This window comes from Chiloscyllium punctatum, chromosome 26 (genome assembly GCF_047496795.1).
Source record: "Chiloscyllium punctatum isolate Juve2018m chromosome 26, sChiPun1.3, whole genome shotgun sequence".
NCBI classification, from domain to species: domain Eukaryota; kingdom Metazoa; phylum Chordata; class Chondrichthyes; order Orectolobiformes; family Hemiscylliidae; genus Chiloscyllium; species Chiloscyllium punctatum.
The window spans coordinates 48,658,842-48,679,876 of NC_092764.1; the positions used below are offsets into that span (position 1 = coordinate 48,658,842).

General features: G+C 39.2%; 1 protein-coding gene across 11 annotated transcripts in view; it reads left to right on the forward strand.

The window, feature by feature from the left end:
- The window catches only part of chd9 (chromodomain helicase DNA binding protein 9), a 257,884-nt gene that overhangs the window by 118,363 nt on the left and 118,486 nt on the right, over nucleotides 1–21,035 (forward strand). For 8 of the 11 annotated variants that reach the window (XM_072547352.1, XM_072547351.1, XM_072547350.1 and 5 more), the window contains 4 exons: nucleotides 9,255–9,598; nucleotides 17,942–18,056; nucleotides 18,626–18,775; nucleotides 19,540–19,608. In XM_072547352.1, coding sequence (XP_072403453.1) covers nucleotides 9,255–9,598; nucleotides 17,942–18,056; nucleotides 18,626–18,775; nucleotides 19,540–19,608 — 678 coding nt within the window. Of the gene's footprint in view, nucleotides 1–579; nucleotides 879–987; nucleotides 1,232–9,254; nucleotides 9,599–17,941; nucleotides 18,057–18,625; nucleotides 18,776–19,539; nucleotides 19,609–21,035 lie in introns of those variants that run through there. The other 3 variants (XM_072547357.1, XM_072547360.1, XM_072547359.1) reach the window with 3 other exon arrangements.

Sequence of the window (21,035 nt, forward strand, 5' to 3'; positions counted from 1 at the left end):
TTGTATTTGAAGTTGTTAAATAAAGTTAAAATGTTAAACAGCACCTTATTACACTAAAAATATAATAATGATTACGTTGTCAGAAAAGCATACATTTTTTAAAAATCTAGCACTTAAGTACAGTATATTTCATGTACGTGAAATGAGAATTTCTGTTATTTTGTTGTCTGTTTTGACCCCATTTAAATTTAGTGAGAAGAACAAAGAAAGGATTACTATTAATTTTGTTTCCCTGTTCTGTGGATCAGCTTTATTAAGATCTTGTATTCTTCAAAGTATAATTTGTCTCATTATAAAATTTCCTTATCGTCATTATAAAAATTAAAACAGACACGTGCTTACAGAAAAAGATTTGGCCATTACGATAAAAAGGAACAGGAGGTGCAGATACAAAGAGTCCTGGGGGATGGTGAGCAAGTAACATTAAAACCCAGCAGAGTGACAATAGGCAGCACCATCTGCTGGACCAAGTGAGCAATTTCTGCTGTTATTGAACGACATTTCTATTCATGCTGATGCATTTTCATGCTTTGGTGCATAATTTTACTTAGCTTTATTGGAGACGAGATTTGCAAACATCTATTTAATTAGACATTCAGCAGTTCTTGCATACAAACAGAATCTTGTGTCATAGTACCTTTTCTGGATGTGCAGTGATAATGTGTGGCAGTATTGATTAACAAGGAGGATAAATGCTGATAAAAATCGTGATGTGTTTTTGTGAAGAGAAATGTGTATCTTTAATGCAGCACACCAAATAGGCCATTTAGCAGTTATCATTGAATACCTTCCTCACGAGCAGAGCTGGAGGTGAAAAAGCGGAGGGCTAGCCTTTGTTGAATGACAAAATGGCTACTGTGCGGAGGTCTAGAGGAAGGGTAAGTGAAAGACTGGATAAGTGGGAGGAGGGGTTTGGACTAAAGGCTAATGGGATTGCATAACCTTCTTTTCTACTGGTTGGTGACTGAGTTGCAATGCACCGCCATCTTAGCTATTAGAGCTTTCTTTAGCCTTGTTATTTGTTAGCTTAGGCCTAAAGGTGGCATTTGCTCACAATGTTTCAGAGGAGCTGTTTGATTGTCTGTGCCTACCAGTGCTGCAGTGCTGCTGTTAGGCTGATGAAGCATGTGCAGAAATATTATCCAGTGGAGCACACTGGCATTGGCCTGAAAATCTGTTTGGGAATGCCTGGTGGCAATTTACTTTGCTGTAGTCAGCAGCTCATTTATGGGTGAGAAACGGACATGCTAAGATAAATCTTATTGCTGTATTAAACGTGAAGCTGTTCAAATTCCTGGAAAGGTGCAGTGGGTAGTTGTGGTATCCTTAGCATATTTCAAAATTGGTACAGTAGTATAATTAGCTAGTGCGTGGTTCTATGAATAAAGCCATTGTTTATGCTTGTTGGCAAATAAAAAAATGGTAAATAAAAATTATTAATTATGCTGTAAGATTAATCACTTTATTTAAAAATAGATTCTGTTTAGCTTCTGTATAAATGCATGTATTGTGCAATATATTAGAATGCTGATGGGTGCAAGGTTAATATCTTGACTTGTATTTAAACTGATCTGCAATATTAATGCAGAAATAAAGCACATTTGTTATTTATTTATGTCTAGTTCTTAGGGCCTTTGTTCTGCTAATTTAGGGGTATATTAGAAAATCGTCATTGTGTACAGTCCTATTTCAAAGATTTACTGAACAGCTGGCATCAATTTTGCCTTCTTCTCAATCTCGTTTTTGCTGTAACTGTGCAAGCAAAAATGACAGGTTGTTTAGTTGTACTGTCTACCTGTAATGGTCTCCTGAGAAAAAAATTGAGTTGAAAAATATAAATTGATGTGTTTACGATTTTGTAGCAGCCTTAAACACGTTTAGCCAGCTTAAACAGCACTGAATTTTAATCATCACGGATGCATTAAATGTTTGCTATGTTGGGAAAATTTTCTTTTTAACAAAATGTGTAAGTACATGTGTAAAGCGCTCATCATTTTCACTGAAAGTAACAAATAGAGGAAATATTCCCTTATGATGGTATGTAATGACCAATGTAGTTTTTAAAAATCTGCATAGATTTGAGTTATTTCACTAAATTTGCATTCTATACTTGGAACTTTGCCCAAGTAGAAGGTGTCTAAATGACTTGCAGTGTTTACTTAAAGGGTCACTGATTTTTCTTTTTAGACATCAATTTTGGATTCAGTGGTTGTTTGTATTTTTACTGAGCCAAATAATTGACATAAGAATAGCAGCACGTTTCAGAGGCAGTTTGAATTCTATCCTTCAATGTTCTTCCAATTGATCTACTCTTTGTGATTGCGTTTGGCTGGTACAATATTCCAGCTCACAAGTGGGAAAACTGTTGGAAACTTCTTGCCCCAGTACACCACCTGCCAGTTGTTCACGGTACAGCATTGGTGGAAGTCATAATGACTTCTTTTGCTTGCTCCCTGTTATGATAAAGACTCCTAACATAGAAAAAGGCAACTGAGAGGAATATATAATAATGGCAGGCTGTAGATCGCATTAAAAAAACCCTAATTGTATCTAAGCCCAAAAACTATGTACTTTTGAATGTGGCGGGCTGTCTGGATTATGTACTGTTTTCTGGAGCAAAGAAGCTATTTACAGTGTAGTAATGTAGGGCTCAACTCTGCACATGCAGTCTGTAGTGGTTTTTCAACACATGTGCTACAACAAAATGAGAAATGTGCTACCAAATTTTCAGGAAACAGCTCTGCTTTACCCGAGCACTGAGGCTGCATCCACGTTTCTGATCTCCAGAGCCTTGGAGTCTATTATTGATGGCAATATCTGCTGACACCAGGCAAACCTATTGATAGAGCATGTGCAAGCTTCTAGAGCCACACATGTGGACTTACAAAAAAAAAGGTGGGTGTGTTGTGGGATTATTGCTGGCTGGCCGGCATTTATTGCCCATCCATAGTTATAGAACATAGAACAATACCACGCAGTACAGGCCCTTTGGCCCTCGATGTTGCGCCAATCCAAGCCCACCTAACCTACACTAGCCCACTATCCTCCATATGCCTATCCAATGCCCGTTTAAATGCCCATAAAGAGCAGGGCATTCCATGAACTCACGACTCGCTGAGTAAAGAATCTACCCCTAACATCTGTCCTATACCTACCACCCCTTAGTTTAAAGCTATGCCCCCTTGTAATAGCTGACTCCATACGTGGAAAAAGGTTCTCATGGTCAACCCTATCTAAACCCCTAATCATCTTGTACACCACTATCAAGTCACCCCTAAACCTTCTTTTCTCCAATGAAAACAGCCCCAAGTGCCTCATCCTTTCCTCATACGATCTTCCTATCATACCAGGCAATATCCTGGTAAACCTCCTCTGCACCCGTTCCAGTGCCTCCACATCCTTCCTATAGTATGGTGACCAAAACTGCACACAATACTCCAGATGCGGCTGCACCAGAGTCTTATACAACTGCAACATGACCTCAGGACTCCGGAACTCAATTCCTCTACCAATAAAAGCCAGTACGCCATATGCCTTCTTCACCGCACTATTTAACTGGGTGGCAACTTTCAGAGATCTGTGTACATGGACACCAAGATCCCTCTGCTCATCCATACTACCAAGTATCCGACCATTAGCCCAGTACCCCATCTTTTTGTTACTCATACCAAAGTGAATCACCTCACACTTACCCACATTGAACTCCATTTGCCACCTTTCTGCCCAGCTCTGCAGCTTATCTATATCCCGCTGTAACCTGACACATCCTTCCTCACTGTCAACAACTCCACCGACTTTCGTATCATCCGCAAACTTGTTTACCCAACCTTCTAGCCCCTCCTCCAGGTCATTTATAAAAATGACAAACAGTTGCCCTGGAAAATGTGATAGTGAGCTGCTGTCTTTACTGTTGCAATCCATGTGCTGGAGGTTGATCCGCAATACCCTTTGGGAGGGCATTCCAAGATTTTGACCCAGTAACAATGAAGAGACAGCAGTGTTATTTCTCAGTCAGGATGGTGAGTAGTCTGGTGGGGTGGGGGCGAGGGAGCGAGGAGCTTACAGGTGTTGGTGATCCTATGTATCTTCTGCTCCTGTCCTTGTCGATGAAAGTGGTCACGCATTTGAAGATACTGTCGAAAGATCGTTGTTAAATTTCTGCCATATATCCTGTAGATGGTACACACTGCTGCTACTGTGCACCTGTGGATGCAATGCCAGGAAGTGGGCTGGTTTGAGCTGGATGGCATAGCTTGTTGAGTATTGTTGAAGTTGCATCCATGTAGACAAATAGGGTGTATTCCAAAGCACTCCTGACATGTGCCTTGTAGATGGTAGAAAGGTTTCAGGAGGTCAGGAGCTGAGTTACTCACTGCAGTATTCCTAGGTTCTGACTTGCTCTTGTAGCCACTATTCCTTGACATTCATGTGTTACTGTCACTGAATCCCACACTATCAATATCCTGGGGATAACCATTGACCAGAAAATCAACTTCTGCCTTTATGACGGAGGGAAGGTCATTGATGAAGCAACTGGAAGTGGTTGGGCTGAGCACATTACATTGAGGAACTCCTGCAGCTGAAATGATTGACTCCACACCCACAACTATCTTCCTATGTGCCAGGTATGATTCCAACCAGCAGCAAGTTCACTCCCCTCTTATTCATTAATTCCTTGTTTTGCTAGAACTTCTTGTTGCCACGCTTGACTGAAAGCATCATTGATGTCCAGGGCAGTCATTCTCACCTCACTTCAGAAATTTGGCTCTTTTGTCCATCTTTGAACTAAGGTTGTAATGAGGTCAGGAGCTGAGTGGATCCCATACTGGGCATCACTGAACAGATTATTGCTGAGCCGTTGCTGTTTGATAGCATTGTTGATAACATCTTCCATCACTTTACTGATGTTCAAGAGGAGACCAATAGGGCAGAAATTGGCTGGCTTGGATTTGTCCTGCTTTTTGTGTTTACATGACACACCTGGGCATTTTCCACTGTGTAGGGTAGATGCTAAGTGTTGTGACTACAGAGGAACCTCGATTATCCAAACCTCGATTATCCGAATTTTGGATTATCCAAAGCAGATTTCAAGGTCCACAAAAGCGTTTCATCAAAGAGGTAAGTGTATTCGACTTATCTGTACTGAAGAACTTGTGAAAACGCTGGCAAAACAAAAACACAAGCACCTCAAGCATCAGCGACTGGATACTTTTTTAGGTAAGGTTCATTGCACAGCCTTTTGTAAAAGTAAGTGTTTTACAGTATTCCCGTCACCTTACCAGGCTGTTCATTTTAAAAAAAAAGGCCAAGAACATAAATGCATACACGAGGTGGTGCTTTTGGCTTCCTATCGCAAGACTGAGCTCCTTGAAACTGACAAATGCTCTTGTGATCATAGAAGCTTTTTGGGACCTTGTTTAATGCTGGGACTTGATATACATTATTTATGTGATGGCAAGTCCTTCTCATTTTAACCTGTAATTTGCAGACTGCAAAGATTAGTTTTAGATGGCAGACTCATTAAAATTATAGATTTAAACATATTCTCCAGTAGAGCACAGGGTTAGATCCCCATATGGCTTTCCTTGTTTTAGGTAAAATCGATTATCTGAACAAAATAGTGCCTGCCCATCTTGTTCGGATAATCAAGGTTCCTCCATACTGGAACAGCTTGGCTATACAAGCAGCAAGTTCTGGAGTACAACTTTGCAGTACTATTGTCAAAATATTGTCAGGGCCTATACTCTTTGCATATCCAGTGCATGCAACCATTTCTTGGTATCACGTGCAGTGAATTGAATTGCCTGAAGTCTGTGATGCTGGGGACTACTGGAGGAGGTCGTGTTGGATCATCTGCTTGGTACTTCTGGCTGAAGATTGCTATAACTGCTTCAGCCTTTTCTTTTGCACTGATGAGATGAGCTTTTCCATCATAGGGAACAAGGATTTTTGTGAAGTCACCTGCCTCAGTAAGTTGTTTGATTGTTCTCCACCATTCATAATTGGATATGACAGGACTGCTGTGTTTCAGTCTGATCCATTGGTTGAGAGATTGCTTGGCTCTGTCTTTCAGTTGCTACTTATGCTGTATAGCACGTGAGTAGTCCTGGCTTCACTAGGTTGACACCTCATCTTCAGGTGTGCCTTGGCCTGCTCCTGGCATGCTTTCCTGCACTCTCCATTGGATCCAGGGTTTATCCCCTGGCTTGATGGCAATGATTGAGTGTGAAATATGCAAAGCCAAGAGAGAGCTGATTGTGCTGGAATACAATTCTGCTGTTGATGACCCACAGTGCTTCATGGGTGCCTAGGTTTGAGTTGTTAGATCTGTTCAAAGTCTGTCAAATTTAGCACATTACCACACAGCACAATGGAGGGTATTCTCAATATGACAGCAGGACTTCTTCTTCTCAAGGACTATGTGATAGTCATTATTACCCATACTGTCATGGACAGATGCATATGCAGTTGGCAGATTGCTCAGGATGAAGTCAAGTATGTTTCTTCTTTGTGTTGGTTCCCTCACCACCTGCCACACACCTGACCAGCTCGATCAGTAGTCCTGCTGCCAAGTCACTCATGGTGGTGGATTGAAATCCCTCACTCAGAGTATGTTTTGTGCCCTTACCACTCTGTGTTTCCTCCGAGTGCCATTCAGTATGGAGGAGGACTGATTCAGCTAAGATAGGACAGTTTGTGGTAGTTAGCAGGAGGTTTGCTTGCTCATTTTTAACCCAAAGCCTCGTGCACTGGAGTCAATGTTGAGCACTCCCAGGCAACTCCCTCCCAACTAGATACCACCACCGCCAACTTTGCTGGATCTGTCCTGCAAATGGAACAGGATATACCCAGGGATGATGATGGTTTCTGGGACATTGTCTGTTAGTTGTGATTCTGAGAGTAAAACTTTGCCCAACCTTTCCCTGACTAGGACAGGGCTGTTTGTGTTGTTGTCTTTTTTGGTGTCTGTGTTGATGCAAGGTGGTCTAAAACATAGAAACAGGCCCTTCAACCCTCCAAGCCTGTGCTGATCCAAATCCACTGTCTAAACCTATCACCCAATTCCTAAGGATCTGAATCCCTCTGCTCCCCACCTACTCATGCATCTATCCAGATGCACGTTAAATGAATCTACCGTGCCTGCCTCTACCACCTCTGCTAGCAACACATTCCAGGCCCCTACCAATCTCTATGTAATGTACTTTCTGTGTATCCCCCTTAAACTTTTCACCTCTCACCTTGAACGCGTGACCTCTCGTTATTGAATCCCTCATCCTGGGAAAAAGCTTATCTCTATCCACCCTGTCTATACCCTTGATGATTTTGAGACCTCAATCAGGTCCCCCCATAATCTCCTTTTTTCTAATGAAAACAATCCTAACCTACTCAACCCCTCTTCATAGCTAGCACAACATCCTCGTAAGTCTTCTCCGCATCCTTTCCAAAGTGTCCACGTCCTTTTGGTAATGTGGCGACCAGAACTATACACTGTATTCTAAATGGGGCCAAACCAATGTCTTGTACAATTTTAACATGATCTGCCAGCTTTTATGGTCAATACCCCATCCGATGAAGGTTAGTATATTATATGCCTTCTTGACCACTCCATCCACCTGTGTAGCCACCTTCAGGCTACAATGGACCTGAACTCCCAGATCTCTCTGCTCATCAACTTTTCCCAAGGCTCCTCCATTTGCAATATAGTTCGCTCTAGAACTAGACTTCCCAAAATGCATCACCTCATATTTGCCCGGATTGAACTCCATCTGCCACTTCTTCACCCAACTCGGAGGAGCACAGTGGCTCAGTGGTTAGCACTGCTGCCTCAGCACCAGGAACTCGGGTTCAATTCCCTGTGTGGAGTTTGCACATTCTCCCCATGTCTGCATGGGTTTCCTCCGGGTGCTCCAGTTTCCTCCCACAATCCAAAGATGTTTAGGCCAGGTGAATTGGCCATACTAAATTGCCTGTAGTGTAAGGCGCATTAGTCAGGGGTGAATGTAGGGGAATGTGTCTGGGTGGGTTGCCCTTTGGAGGGTCGGTGGGACTTGTTGGGCCGAAGGTAATCTAATCTAATCTTAAAAATACTCTCCAGGCTATCGATATTCTCCTGTATTCTTTGACAGTCCTCCATGCTTTCTGCTACTCCACGAATCTTTGTGTCATCTGCAAACTTACTGATCAGACCACCAATGCCCTCTTCCAGATCATTTATGTATATCACAGTGGCCCCAGCACTAATCCCTGTGGAACACCGCTGGTCACCTTTCTCCATTTCGAGAAACTTGCTTCAACTACTACCCTCTGTATCCTGTTGTTCAACCAGTTCTTTATCCACCTAGCTAGAATACCCTGCACACCATGTGACTTCACTTTCTCTATTAGCTTACCATGGGGAACCTTATCAAACACCTTACTAAAGTCAATGTATCTTACATCTACAGTCCTTCCTTCATCTATCAACTTGATCACTTCCTCAAAGAACTCTAAGTTGGTTAGGCATGATCTCCTCTGCACAAAACCATGTTGCCTATCACTGATAAGCCCATTCTTTTTCAAACATAAATAGATTTTATCCCTTTAAACCGGTCTCTCCGGTTTCATTTCTTGAGACTTCGTAGCGACTGATACAGCTGAGTGGCTTGCTAGGCCATTTCAGAAAGCCAGTTGAGAGTTGTATGTAAGCCAGAGGAATGGTGGACTTCCTTCGTTATTAGGCATTAGTGAGCCAGATGGATATTTCCAGGAATTGACAATGGTTTTTATGGTAATCAGTAGATTCTTAATTCCAGATATTTTTAATTGAATTTTAATTCCACCATCTGCCATGGCAGGATTCAAATCCAGGTTCCTGGAAGATTAGGTGAGTTTCTGGATTGACAGTCTAGCAGTAATACTATTAGGCTATCGCTTCCCCTTAGATTCACTTTAATAGACTTGGGCAATGTTTATTGATGTGTTTGAGTAGTGATAGTCATCCTGTATTTAGCTGTGTATTTGTACTCTTACAGATATTGGAAATTCTTTGTAAAACTGATCATTAAGTTTAATAATTTTAATGACACATACCTTTTGTTCTGTTAGATCTTGTATCTAGAAAAGGGACAAACAGTACTGTTATTTTTTGAAATCTGTATATTTTATCTTTCCCCTGTTTGCAATCTCAATTTAATTTCCATTTGAGTACATATTTTACTTTCCAGTCACAGTTTTGTTCAATATTGTTCTGACTCATATCTGCATTTTATTTTCAGCCCCCTTCCTCTCAGACCACCATTGATAGTTCTCGTCCACAAACAACACAAATTGTCAAATTACAGAATGCACAGCTGATGACTGGAAGCAAACAACTAAAAAAGAAGGAAATGCAGAACAAGCAAGAAAAAGCTAATCGCATCATATCGGAAGCAATTGCTAAGGCAAAGGCACGTGGGGAACAGAATATTCCCCGAGTGGTAAACCCAGCCTGTTTATCCACTGGGTCTGCTCGAAAGGAGGAGAGGAAATCTAACAAGTGCAAAACGAAACAAAAAGATAAAGAGTCAAAAAAGTCTAGAACTGGTTTATGTTCTAAACCAAAGGATAGAACAAAAATAAAGTAAGTTGACCCTCTCTCAAAAGTACAAAACTAGTTAAGTTCATGTCTTTAAGCATTAACTTTTCAGTTGTGCAAATATTTTGAAAGTTGATATGATGTTACAAAATAGAAATGGTGAAATACTATATTTTCACTATTGTCTTGTTTGGTGGTTTTCTATAACCTGTAATGTCATTTAAAATAACACAGGATTTTCAAGCCCAAATGCTGAACCTGAGCTATCAAGTGGTTATGTGCATTGTGTAAAGTATCATACAATGATATAAGGAGACCACTCAGCCCCATTGTGTTGGTACAGATTCTTTTGAAAACTCTGTCTGTTTAGTTTCATAGTCCTGCAAACTTCTCCTTGCAAGTACTTTTCCAATTTCTTTTTAAAGATTTTTTTATTTTTCTGCTGCAATTTCTGCTAAATTTTTTCAATTATCAAAATTAAGGACATTAATAGCAAGGAACGTAAAATGCTTTTGACACCCAGGATCAACCTCAAAGGTCAAGTACAGAATTGTAAATAGCAAAGAAAATCTTGCATTACTATGCCAAAACAATGTACCTTAACCACCTCATCAGATCATTTGCCTGCCACATCAGTGAAAGGCTGCTTTCACCAGCTGCTCCTGTGGCTAGTTTTTTGCTGTAGATTTACAGCCAAGGAAGCCATTTGGATACAAAGGTGGAAGACAGAGGGTGGTGGTGGAGGGTTGTTTTTCAGACTAGAGACGTGTGACCAGTGGAGTGCCACAAGGATCAGTGCAGGGTCCTCTACTTTCGGTCATTTACATAAGTGATTTGGATGTGAGCATAAGTGTACGGTTAGTAAGTTTGCAGATGACACCAAAATTGGAGGTGTAGTGGAGAGTGAAGAAGGTTACCTCAGATTACAACAGGATCTTGATCAGATGGACCAAGGGGCTGAGAAGTGGCAGATGGAGTTTAATTGAGATAAATGTGAGGTGCTGCATTTTGGGAAAGCAAATCTTAGCAGGATTTGTACACTTAATGATAAAGTCCTAGGGAGTGTTGCTGAACAAAGAGACCTTGGAGTGCAGGTTCATAGCTCCTTGAAAGTGGAGTCGCAGGTAGATAGGATAGTGAAGAAGGCATTTTGGTATGCTTTCCTTTATTGGTCAGAGTATTGAGTACAGGAGTTGGGAGGTCATGTTGCGGCTGTACTGGACATTGGTTAGACTGCTGTTGGAATATTGCATGCAATTCTGTTTTCCTTCCTATCGGAAAGATGTTGTGAAACTTGAAAGGTTCAGAAAAGACGTACAAGAATGTTGCCAGGGTTGGAGGATTTGAGCTATAGGGAGAGGTTGAATAGGCTAGGGCTGTTTTCCCTGGAATGTCGGAGGCTGAGGAGTGACCTTATAGAGGTTTATAAAATCATGGGGCGTGGATCAGATATGAGACAGTTTTTTTTTTCCCTGGGGTCGGGGAGTCCAGAACTAGAGGGCATAGGTTAGAGTGGAAAGTTTTATAAAAGAGACCTAAGGGGCAACCTTTTCATACCGAGGGTGTTATGTGTATGGAATGAGCTGCCAGAGGAAGTGGTGGAGGCTAGTATATTTGCAGCATTTAAAAGGCATTGGATGGGTAGATGATTAAGAAGGGTTTGGAGTGATATGGGCTGAATGCTGGCAGGTGGGACTACATTGTGTTGGGATATCTGGTCGGCTTGGACGAGTTGGACTGAAGGATCTGTTTCTGTGCTGTACATCTCTATGACTCTAAGTCTTGCAATACATACCAAACTAATTTCAGATACAATAGTTTCAGGAAATGCATTCCTGGTCATTGTAATTTGCAGCAGAAAATGAATTCCTCCTCATTTTGCTACTGTTTCTTTTGGCAACTGTCTTAAATCTGTCTCCTAGTTATCAACCATTCTGCCACTATGAAACAGTTGCTCCTTTTAGTTTTGATTTTGAATACTTCTGTTAAATTTCCCTTAATCTTCTACACTCTAAGGAGATTGCCCCTTGATTCTCCTAGTTACTTTCCATGTAACTGAAGTCCTGCATTCCTGTTACCATTGCGTTAAATATCCTTTGGATTCTCTCTATGAGCATACAATCTGTTCCAGAGTGTGCTGGTCTAAAATGTATAGCGTAAATTATAGTAAAGCAATGAGGAAACATGTAATGCTGTTGAGTATGGAAAAAAAGTGATTTTGTTTCAGAATCAATTTGTTATCAATTGCTGCTATTGGAGGAAAAGAAATTAGATTAGATTAGATTAGATTACTTACAGTGTGGAAACAGGCCCTTCGGCCCAACAAGTCCACACCGCCCCGCCGAAGCGTAAGCCACACATACCCCCTAGATTTACATCTACCCCTTACCTAACACTACGGGACAATTCAGAATGGCCAATTCACCTGACCTGCACATCTTTGGACTGTGGGAGGAAACCGGAGCACCCGGAGGAAACCCACGCAGACACGGGGAGAACGTGCAAACTCTACACAGTCAGTCGCCTGAGGCGGGAATTGAACCCGGGTCTCCGGCGCTGTGAGGCAGCAGTGCTAACCACTGTGCAAATAGAAGCAAGTATGTTTATAATTCAAAGGTCTTTCTGGATTTAGTCATAAATACTGTCTAGTCAGTCTCTGAAACTATGTATAATGTGGTGTACCACCTCTAGTACCCTCTATTTCCTCCCAGAATTTGGGGAAAAAAGCGTTAATACTCTAATTGCGCATTTCCATAATGTTAAGCAAAAAAGGTGACTTAAACAAAAGAATGGTGGTGTGGGTGAAGTTTTGGATGGGTCATTAAAGGCAGGACAAAGTTTAGTGGTTGTTTACTAACTAAGAAGATAACCAGTGGGAAATTAGATAATAATTTTCACTTCTAATTGTGGACTCAGCCTAATTTTCCATTTGTTAGTGGAAAGAAAAGATGCAGCCACAATTTAACATCGATGGTAGCCTGACATTCTTAAGATGAAATCTACTGCATTATTTTTGACATTTGGCCCTGTCTTACAATTTAAGTCTTCTAGCTACTTTCAGGATTACAGGGGAACCTCGATTGTTCGAACGAAATGGGTGGGCACTATTTCGTTCTGATAATTGATTCTTCAGTTAATCGATTAAATGCCTTTTCTCTAGGGCTCAGAGTTTTTAAAGCCTGCTCCCCATTCAGGAGACTGCAGCCGCACAGTCTACGCGATTCCCCCGCCCCGTCCCCCACCACTGCCCCCAACCCCGTCCAACACTGTGCACCCCCCGTGCGACCGCCCCCCTCTCCAGGGCAGTCTGACTGTACACCAACAACAAGAATGCTGCTGATTCTGCCTTTGTAGGGTAAGTCTCCAAATAGTGTGCCACGCACACACACAGCCATAGCCCTGCGTGCACAACTTTTTACTGCAGCTTTTGACAGGTTCCATGTTTACCCTGTATAGGACAGTGTTGGAGAGATTATCTGGGGAAGGTGGTGTTTAGGGTGTACTCCTCTGTAGAACTCCAGGGAAAGTGTGGGGAAAGAGAGAGGACAGGAGGTCGGTCATTTGGAGACGGGGGTGGGGTGGGGTGGGGAGGGTAAATGGGGTCCAAGTCAATGTGTTTGTTGATAGAGTTCCGGTTGGAATGCCATCCTTCTAGGAATTCTCGTGCATGTCTCTGTTTGGCTTGTCCTAGGATGGATGTGTTGTCCCAGTTGAAGTGGTGACCTTCCTTATCTGTATGTAGGGATACTAGTGAGAGAGGGTCATGTCGTTTTGTGGTTAGTTGGTGTTCATGTATCCTGGTGGCTAATTTGCCTGTTTGCCCAAGGTAGTGTTTGTTACAGTTCTTGCATGGTATTTTGTAAATGACATTAGTTTTGCTTGTTGTCTGTGTAGGGTCATTCAAGTTCATTAGCTGCTGTTTTAGTGTGTTTGTGGGTTTGTGGGCTACCATGATGCCAAGGGGTCTGAGTAGTCTGGCAGTCATTTCTGAAATGTCTTTGACTTCTCGGGTTTCTGGACTCGTTTTATCTGCTTGTTTGGGTTTGTTGCTGAGAAATCGGCGGACTGTGTTCGTTGGGTACCCATTCTTCACACTAAAACAACAGCTAATGAACTTGAAAGAACCTACACAGACAATAATCAAAGGGGGAGCAGGAAATGACATCACTAACCCAAAGAAACCCAAATATATAATTAGAAAGCTAGAATCATCAGCACTGCTTCGTCCGGAGGTTCACTGAAGATGCTACCTAGTATGGTGATATGTCTGAAAATGAACCTTCCAACTCAGCGAGCAAACCTACATCCAGACTTATAATCCCTTTTCAGACTAATGGATAAATCCCCATTGTTTTGTTCACCAGGCTAGCTTTATGTTTTTACTAACAATGTTTACAGGATGGCACAATGCACTTTTGATCACTTTCACAAACTAGCTGAATGCTGAATTATATAGCTGCTTAACGTTTTAAAAATTCTTGGATAAGAGATCACTTAAAATAGAAAATGCCTCAGCTGTTACATTATTGGATAATATAACTTGAACAGAACAAAGGAAGAAAACTGCAGTATAAGAAGTCTAAAATATATACTGCATTCTTTGTCAAAGAGTTCCAGGAAGTATCTATGTTCTTTGTCCTTAAAATCAGAGCGCAGAGAAGGACATTGGATGACAGAAGTTGGTGTAAACCATCAGGAAATATTTTAAATTTGAATAAAAACTTTGTGTTTATTTCACTGTTTGTGAATCTTTTTGTTGGGGCAAAGGATAACATTGGTGAGAACTACAAGATCATCTATTCATTTCAGTCAACTAGTTCTAAATCAGGCTGTAACTAAGCTCAACACTTTGCAACTTTTTGCTCAAAAATATACACAAAATGTGTCTGAACAAATCCTACTGTATCACTTTTTGCTTTTTGTAACTTTTTAAAATAATTTATATTTGGTTAGAAACCAATTACAGTTTGAACAAGTGAGATTGGACTTCTGTTGGCAAATGTAAACAATTAAAACTATGAGGTTGGTATGTTACTGATGTATATTGTTAACATGGTATTGAGATTGCAAAGCCCCTCTGGTCCTCTTGGATTGGGTCATTTACCTTCTTAATATGAATGGATTGTTTGTGTTCTTATTGGACTCAACTTTCTCCTTCCTCTGCAAAAGTGTATTCTAGGATTTGTAGAGAGGTTAGTTTTCCCATTTCTTGGAAGAGTCTGTATATCTATCACTTTACCATGTCTACATTCTGAGAAGAAATGCATATTTTTTGCAACTAGCCCCAATTGCCGTGTTGTCCTGCGTATGTCTGGTGACCGGCTTAACAAACTGCTAACTGACCTTTTTAAAACTGAAGAATGTACCCTTTAATTACATCAAATAATTGCCACATTCTGATTATAGCCTTGCAAATACAGTATTTGACATATAAGATTAGTGATAAACGTCAACATTACACTGGGGAACAATAGAATGCACAGATGGGTAGCAGATATGTGCATATATTGCTCAAGGTTGAGAAAATAGTTGGGGATTTAAGCATGTTATGTTGTTAGGTTTTACAAATAGTAGTATAAAGTACAAAAGCAAGGAAGTTATGACAAACCTTTGTAAAGCTCTGATCCAACCTTAATTGCAGTATTGCACCCAGACATGGTTTCATACTTAAAGACATGAAGGCTTTAGAGAGAATGTAGAGTAAATACTGAAGAATGTCTTCATTGATGCAGATCTGAAAGGAATTCAATTTGTATGTAGATTGGAAAAGGTGGGACTGTTCTTGGAGAAGACAATATAAAAAAGAAATTTATTAGCAGTCCAAATTATCAGAGTTTTGGATGGGGCAGATGTGGAGAAACTAACTGTTGTCAGATAGATCTAGATGTAGAGGATATTGATTCAACATTCTGAATCAAAGGTGGGTTGTTAATGAGCTTCCAGACAGCTGGCACACATTTGGTAAATCTAAAAAGATCATGGCCTGTATGTGTTGTCATTAGGTGTCTAATCCAGCCTAGCACCCAAAAAGCTAAATGGCATGTACAATAGGGAAATAAATAGTGTGGCTGTTGAACCACTCAGACTGTAGAATTCTCATGGAGAGAGACAGTGTAAAACAGAAAGTGAAATAAAATGGAAAGAAGGATGTTATGAAAGAATGGTGAGGAAGTATTCTTTTTAAATCTGCAACAAATAAATTCTGAAGAAATTAGGGTTACACAATTGAGACAGAGAATTCTGCTCTGGTGAGGTTACCTGGTTTTAAGTGAGTTTATAGTACCATTCAAATTTCAATTACACCTGAATGGATCAATCTGAACATTTTCTGCTGTTTTAGTGGTGAGTGTCCCATCCTTGATGGATTTCCTTGACCAGTTTATCAGCAACATGCTGTTACAGCATTGCTTGTGGAGGAGGTGGTTAACTTAGGTGGCAGATTCCTCAGATCTTTACTTAACTGCACCTATGTAAACTCTGGAAATTGTTGTTTTGTTTTACTTCATAATAGCGCAGTTTTTGACTACAGCATGCAGGCTGCTCTTAAATATTGAAGACCTTCCATCACCAAAAGACAGTCATATCCTTGATGTTTCTTCAAAAATGCTGTAAAAAATGTTATAGTACATTTTCCTGGAACTCATTCCATGGCATTAAGCTCATTTTTATATTTGGCTTATCCAAAGCAAAAATCTGTTGTGTACAGTGAGGTGTTTGATGACACCCATTGTGATTTTATGTAAGTGACTTGGAGAGCAAGCTCATAATCACTGCTGAAGTCCCAACCTAACTACTGATTCATTAGCCAGGAATATTGTTCTTATATATGGGGAAGGAAATCAGCTTAAAGTGCCAGATTCAATCTCTGCACTTTAACTTTGCATGTGTAAGTGTATAAGAAGGCACCAAGCCAGAGAAAAATGCCAATGGAGGGCAGTAAGAAAAGGGAAAGATACAAATAAGAGACAAATTATTGAAGCAAATTCACCCTAATACAGGCATTATCTCCAAGCCCATGCGCAATGTAAACTAGTTTGTGAGTGATGCTATTGAGTGCAATGTGGTGATACTGCCTTCCCAGTCCATTATGACAAGCCCACTGCAGTCTGCTCCTGAGAAGTCCAGTCTATAATATGCCTTCCGTGTGCCCAGGGAATTGGACAAATATGCTATATCAGAAATGGCGAAGTTGGTGACCATGTACATCAGCTCCAATTAAAGCCTTACTTTGTGCTGAAAATTTCACCCCCTGACCACATCAGTAAGATACAGATGTTTGATTTGTATCCTATCAATGAGTTAAACCTTTTCACACTCAGAAAGGGAGGAAAATGGCTGAAAAACTAAACATAGACTAGACATTAGGGTAAAGCTTGTTTTGACAGTGTCCAATGGAAATGCTGTTATACAGAATGTCAGACTCACTAATTCACTATTGCTTGTATTACACTACCTTCCGAGACTAATTTCTATTTTATCTGGTTACTGTAACCGTGACATTTGATCTTGCTCAATTAAGACAGCCTTGGTGTCAATATAAGTAGGGTCTGAATTGTTACATTGCTTCCAAGTAATAAAATTTAAAACTATTAATGTTGTTCCTGGTCAAAATAAATCCATAATGAGGAGTTGCTTTAGTGTTAATTCGCAGTATTTCAAACCACTGAGACTGTGTTTTCACTAGCTGTAGGAGTTTGAGGGGTGACTTTGTAGAGGTTTATAAAATCATGAGGGGCATAACTAAGCAACGCTCTTTTCCCTAGGATGAGGGAGTTCAAAACTAGGGGCATATTTTTAAGGTGAGAGGAGAAAAATTTAAAAAGAGCATAAGGGGCAACTTTTTTTTAAACAGAGGGTGGTTTGTAGGTGGAATGAACTGCCAGAGGAAGTGGTGGATGCAGGTACAGTTAGAACATTTAAAAAAACATTTTGATAGATACGTGAATAGGAAAGGTTTAGAGAGATATGGGCCAAAAGCAAACAAGTGGGACTAATTTATTTTGGAAACACGGTCAGCAAGAATGAGTTGGACCCAAGGTTCTGTTGCCATGCTTTTTCACTCTATAACTACTAAGATCAATGGGCCAGCAAAATGGTGCACTGAGGTGAAGTTCTTTGTTGTGATTAATGGTATAATCTCAAACCTGAGCTGGCGATAACAACAGAGGGGATTAAGGCACTTCTAAAACTTGCCTACATTGTCTACAGATTGAAAATATTGCCATATTCTAGCACTGACACCTGTTCCTGAGTGCACAAATTAAGCAGTCCTTTACTCCTGACCTGGACAATATTTTGCAATTAAATATTGTGCAATTTGATATTTTCAGCTTGTCTTCGTGAGTTAACCCATGATAGATCCTAATTTATTGAAAATTGTTTCAACAGCAAAATCATAATAACACTTGGGAAAAAAAGGAAGAATGAATCGTCAGAAGAGGGCTCAGATACCGAACAGATTCCCACACCATCGATCAAGAAAGAATCCATTTCTGGATGTCAAGTAAGGTTTTAATATCCAATACTGAAGGGAGCAAAACTGTTCTTTGAAATAATGAATCAAATTGATATGGTGGTCAAGGTAGGGAAAGCGTTTGTTGCTAATGGAAAAAAAGGAGGAACAAGTACTATGGCTGGGTAATGGTGGGTGAGTAGAAGGTAAACATGAAGTGAAGAAGAAAGCAAAAAAAAGAGGTTGAAGGTCAATATTTAAAAGACAGCAAAGAAGAGTGAAAGAGGGAAGAGACAGGAGAAAGGACACAGCCTGGAGTAACTGGTTGATTGAATGTAGTAAGTAAGTAATAGAGAAAGAAAGTAGAGCCAAAAGAAAGGAAAACAGCTGAGCAAAGGGATAAAGCTATAATGGTCAAATTCTTGATGCCAACTGAATTATGCAGTGAAGATTGTTTCATTTTGCTTTAATTTGACTTTCACATGAGTGTAGATAAATACAAGACCAATTATTACCTTAAAAACAAATTATCTTTTTATAAAATAATAGAAAAGGTCATAATTTTGTGTACATGTGGGAGTAAAGTAATGGTAATTTTAAGGTCATAATTAATTTTGCAGAAGAGACGATCGAACAGACAAGTGAAAAGAAAGAAATATAATGAAGACACTGGAATGAAGATTTCTGATGATGATGATGGGTTAACTGCTAAAGGAAAAGTCAAGACTGGTGCTGTTCTACCTGCTGAACAACCTGTGCAATTATTTGTGGTGGGAGGCCATCTTTATTAAACAGAGCACAATCTAATGTCTGAGAAATTTGTGGGCAGTACAACAAAATGTTGTTCTAATTTATAGTTATAATTAGTGTGTTATAATGAACCTATTTGTTCAGTGTTGAGCATTTTATTAAAGTGACATTAGTTATTATGGATTGATAATTATCCTGGTTATTCAGAGCAAGTTGATAGAAATTTTCAATGCTTTTTGCAGTATCTGCAGAAAAATATGCTGTTTGCACATTACTATATTGTGGCTTTCATTTATGGTTTATATTTTGAATCTCCTTGCTTGTAAGATTTTTAGAAAAGTCAATTCATTTTATAAGGTCAGGGTTGCCTTAATTCTTAACCATTTCTTTCAGTATATTCTTCAGGTGAAAATGTTTGTTTGTTTCCTTTCAGAACACAAAACAACCAAATACATATACCATTTCAACAGTAATGACACAGCTGTAACAGTTAGATCTATGCCTGTGATATAATGTTCTTAAACTTGTCTCCATAAACCTTTGCATTGGAGTAAAATCTTTTATCTTTCATGTTTTAATCTGACTGGAAATATTAGGTGTACCATGAAAGTATAATTGTTACAATTGCAGAATATCAATTTTAACCTGCCATTCATGAACATTTTGGTAACATTTATAGTTGTATTTATAAATTCATGAAAAAATTTCTCAATCCATTTGTACGTGAGAATATGAAGTAAAATGCCTTGTTTCACGATCTTTAAAATTGACATCTTTTCCTTAGGAAAATCCTAGTGAAGAAGATGCTGCAATTGTAGACAAAGTTATGGCTTCAAGATTAGTGAAAAAGGAGGTGAGATGCTTTTTAATATGGTAATAATACATTTTACCTACTTCGTCTACTTTCTAATTAAAAGTATTCACTTTTTTTCCTAAAGTCTTCACGTGCTATGACCATTAGAGCTCACTTTGTTAAGTCCTTTTAACTTCATTAGATGTTGAGACTCATCCAAAATTACCATTTGTAGTTGAAATGATCCTGATTTAGATTTCCAAATTTTCTTAACTCTACTGATTTTGGAGATATAAAATTTGAATAATTATTAGTGCAAAGTGTTTTGATCTGCTAAAATCCTTTCCTCCCTCCTTGCGAATGGGTAAAATTGCTGTAATATGGATAGCAAGCTATAAACTCAGTAATTGTTCTAATGACATCTGTCTGTATGAATTCATAGTCATTAGTCTCATCAGAGTTATTTTATAATCTTTTATATTTATAATCTTTTGAAATTAAATATGGCTAGTCTTGTAAATATTTTATAAATTAGTTAGTCTCCAATATTTCTTCCAGAGGAAAACCTTGAAACCAATTTTGAAATATTAAACAGAACAAGAAAAAAGATTGATATTAATTGCCAGTTGTTTATATTTTTATTAAACATAGCAAAATCTAATGACTGAGAAATTTGTGGGCAGTACAACAAAATGTTGTTCTAATTTATAGTTATAATTTAGTGTGTTATAATTAACCTATTTGTTCAGTGTTGAGCATTTTATTAAAGTAACATTAGTTATTATGGATTGATAAATATTTTATAAATTAGTTAGTCTCCAATATTTCTTCCAGAGGAAAACCTTGAAGCCAATTTTGAAATATTAAACAGAACAAGAAAAAAGATTGATGTTAGCTACCAGTTGTTTATATTTTTCTCTCTATATCAGTTTGTTTTTAAAATTGTCACCTTAAATATTTAGTTTTAAGTCCTCAATTAATGTTATATTAGGAGGGAAACTTTTAAAATTAACTGATTTATTCAGTGAGTGGTGAAGGTGATGGTTTAAAGATAAGCAACAGCAGGGAAAAGTTACTAGCAAGATGCTGAAGGATTGTTCTAGAGTCATTATTGATGATATGAAGGAAGGGGCAAATTATCACAAGTTGGCATAAGCCATGAAGGGTGAGAGAAACTAAAACAAATGTGTTGTAGGATGTATTGCATAAGCTGAATAAAACACTCAGGATGGTGTGGAAGTTTCAAATTTCAATAAGATGACACAATAATTTTGGGAGATATGTCTGTTAAGGGATGTGAAGATCAGAATTTTACAGATTTGAGATCTGTTTATTTAGGGAAAAAAAATTCTGTTAAAATCCTTTCTCCCCTCTTTACAAATGGATAAAATTGTCTTTGTCTCGAAGGGCATTGAAACGTTTCATCTATGGAGGGCTCCCAAGGAGATAATTTAGTATATCCAGTGCTTAGTGACAAGAACTTGTTT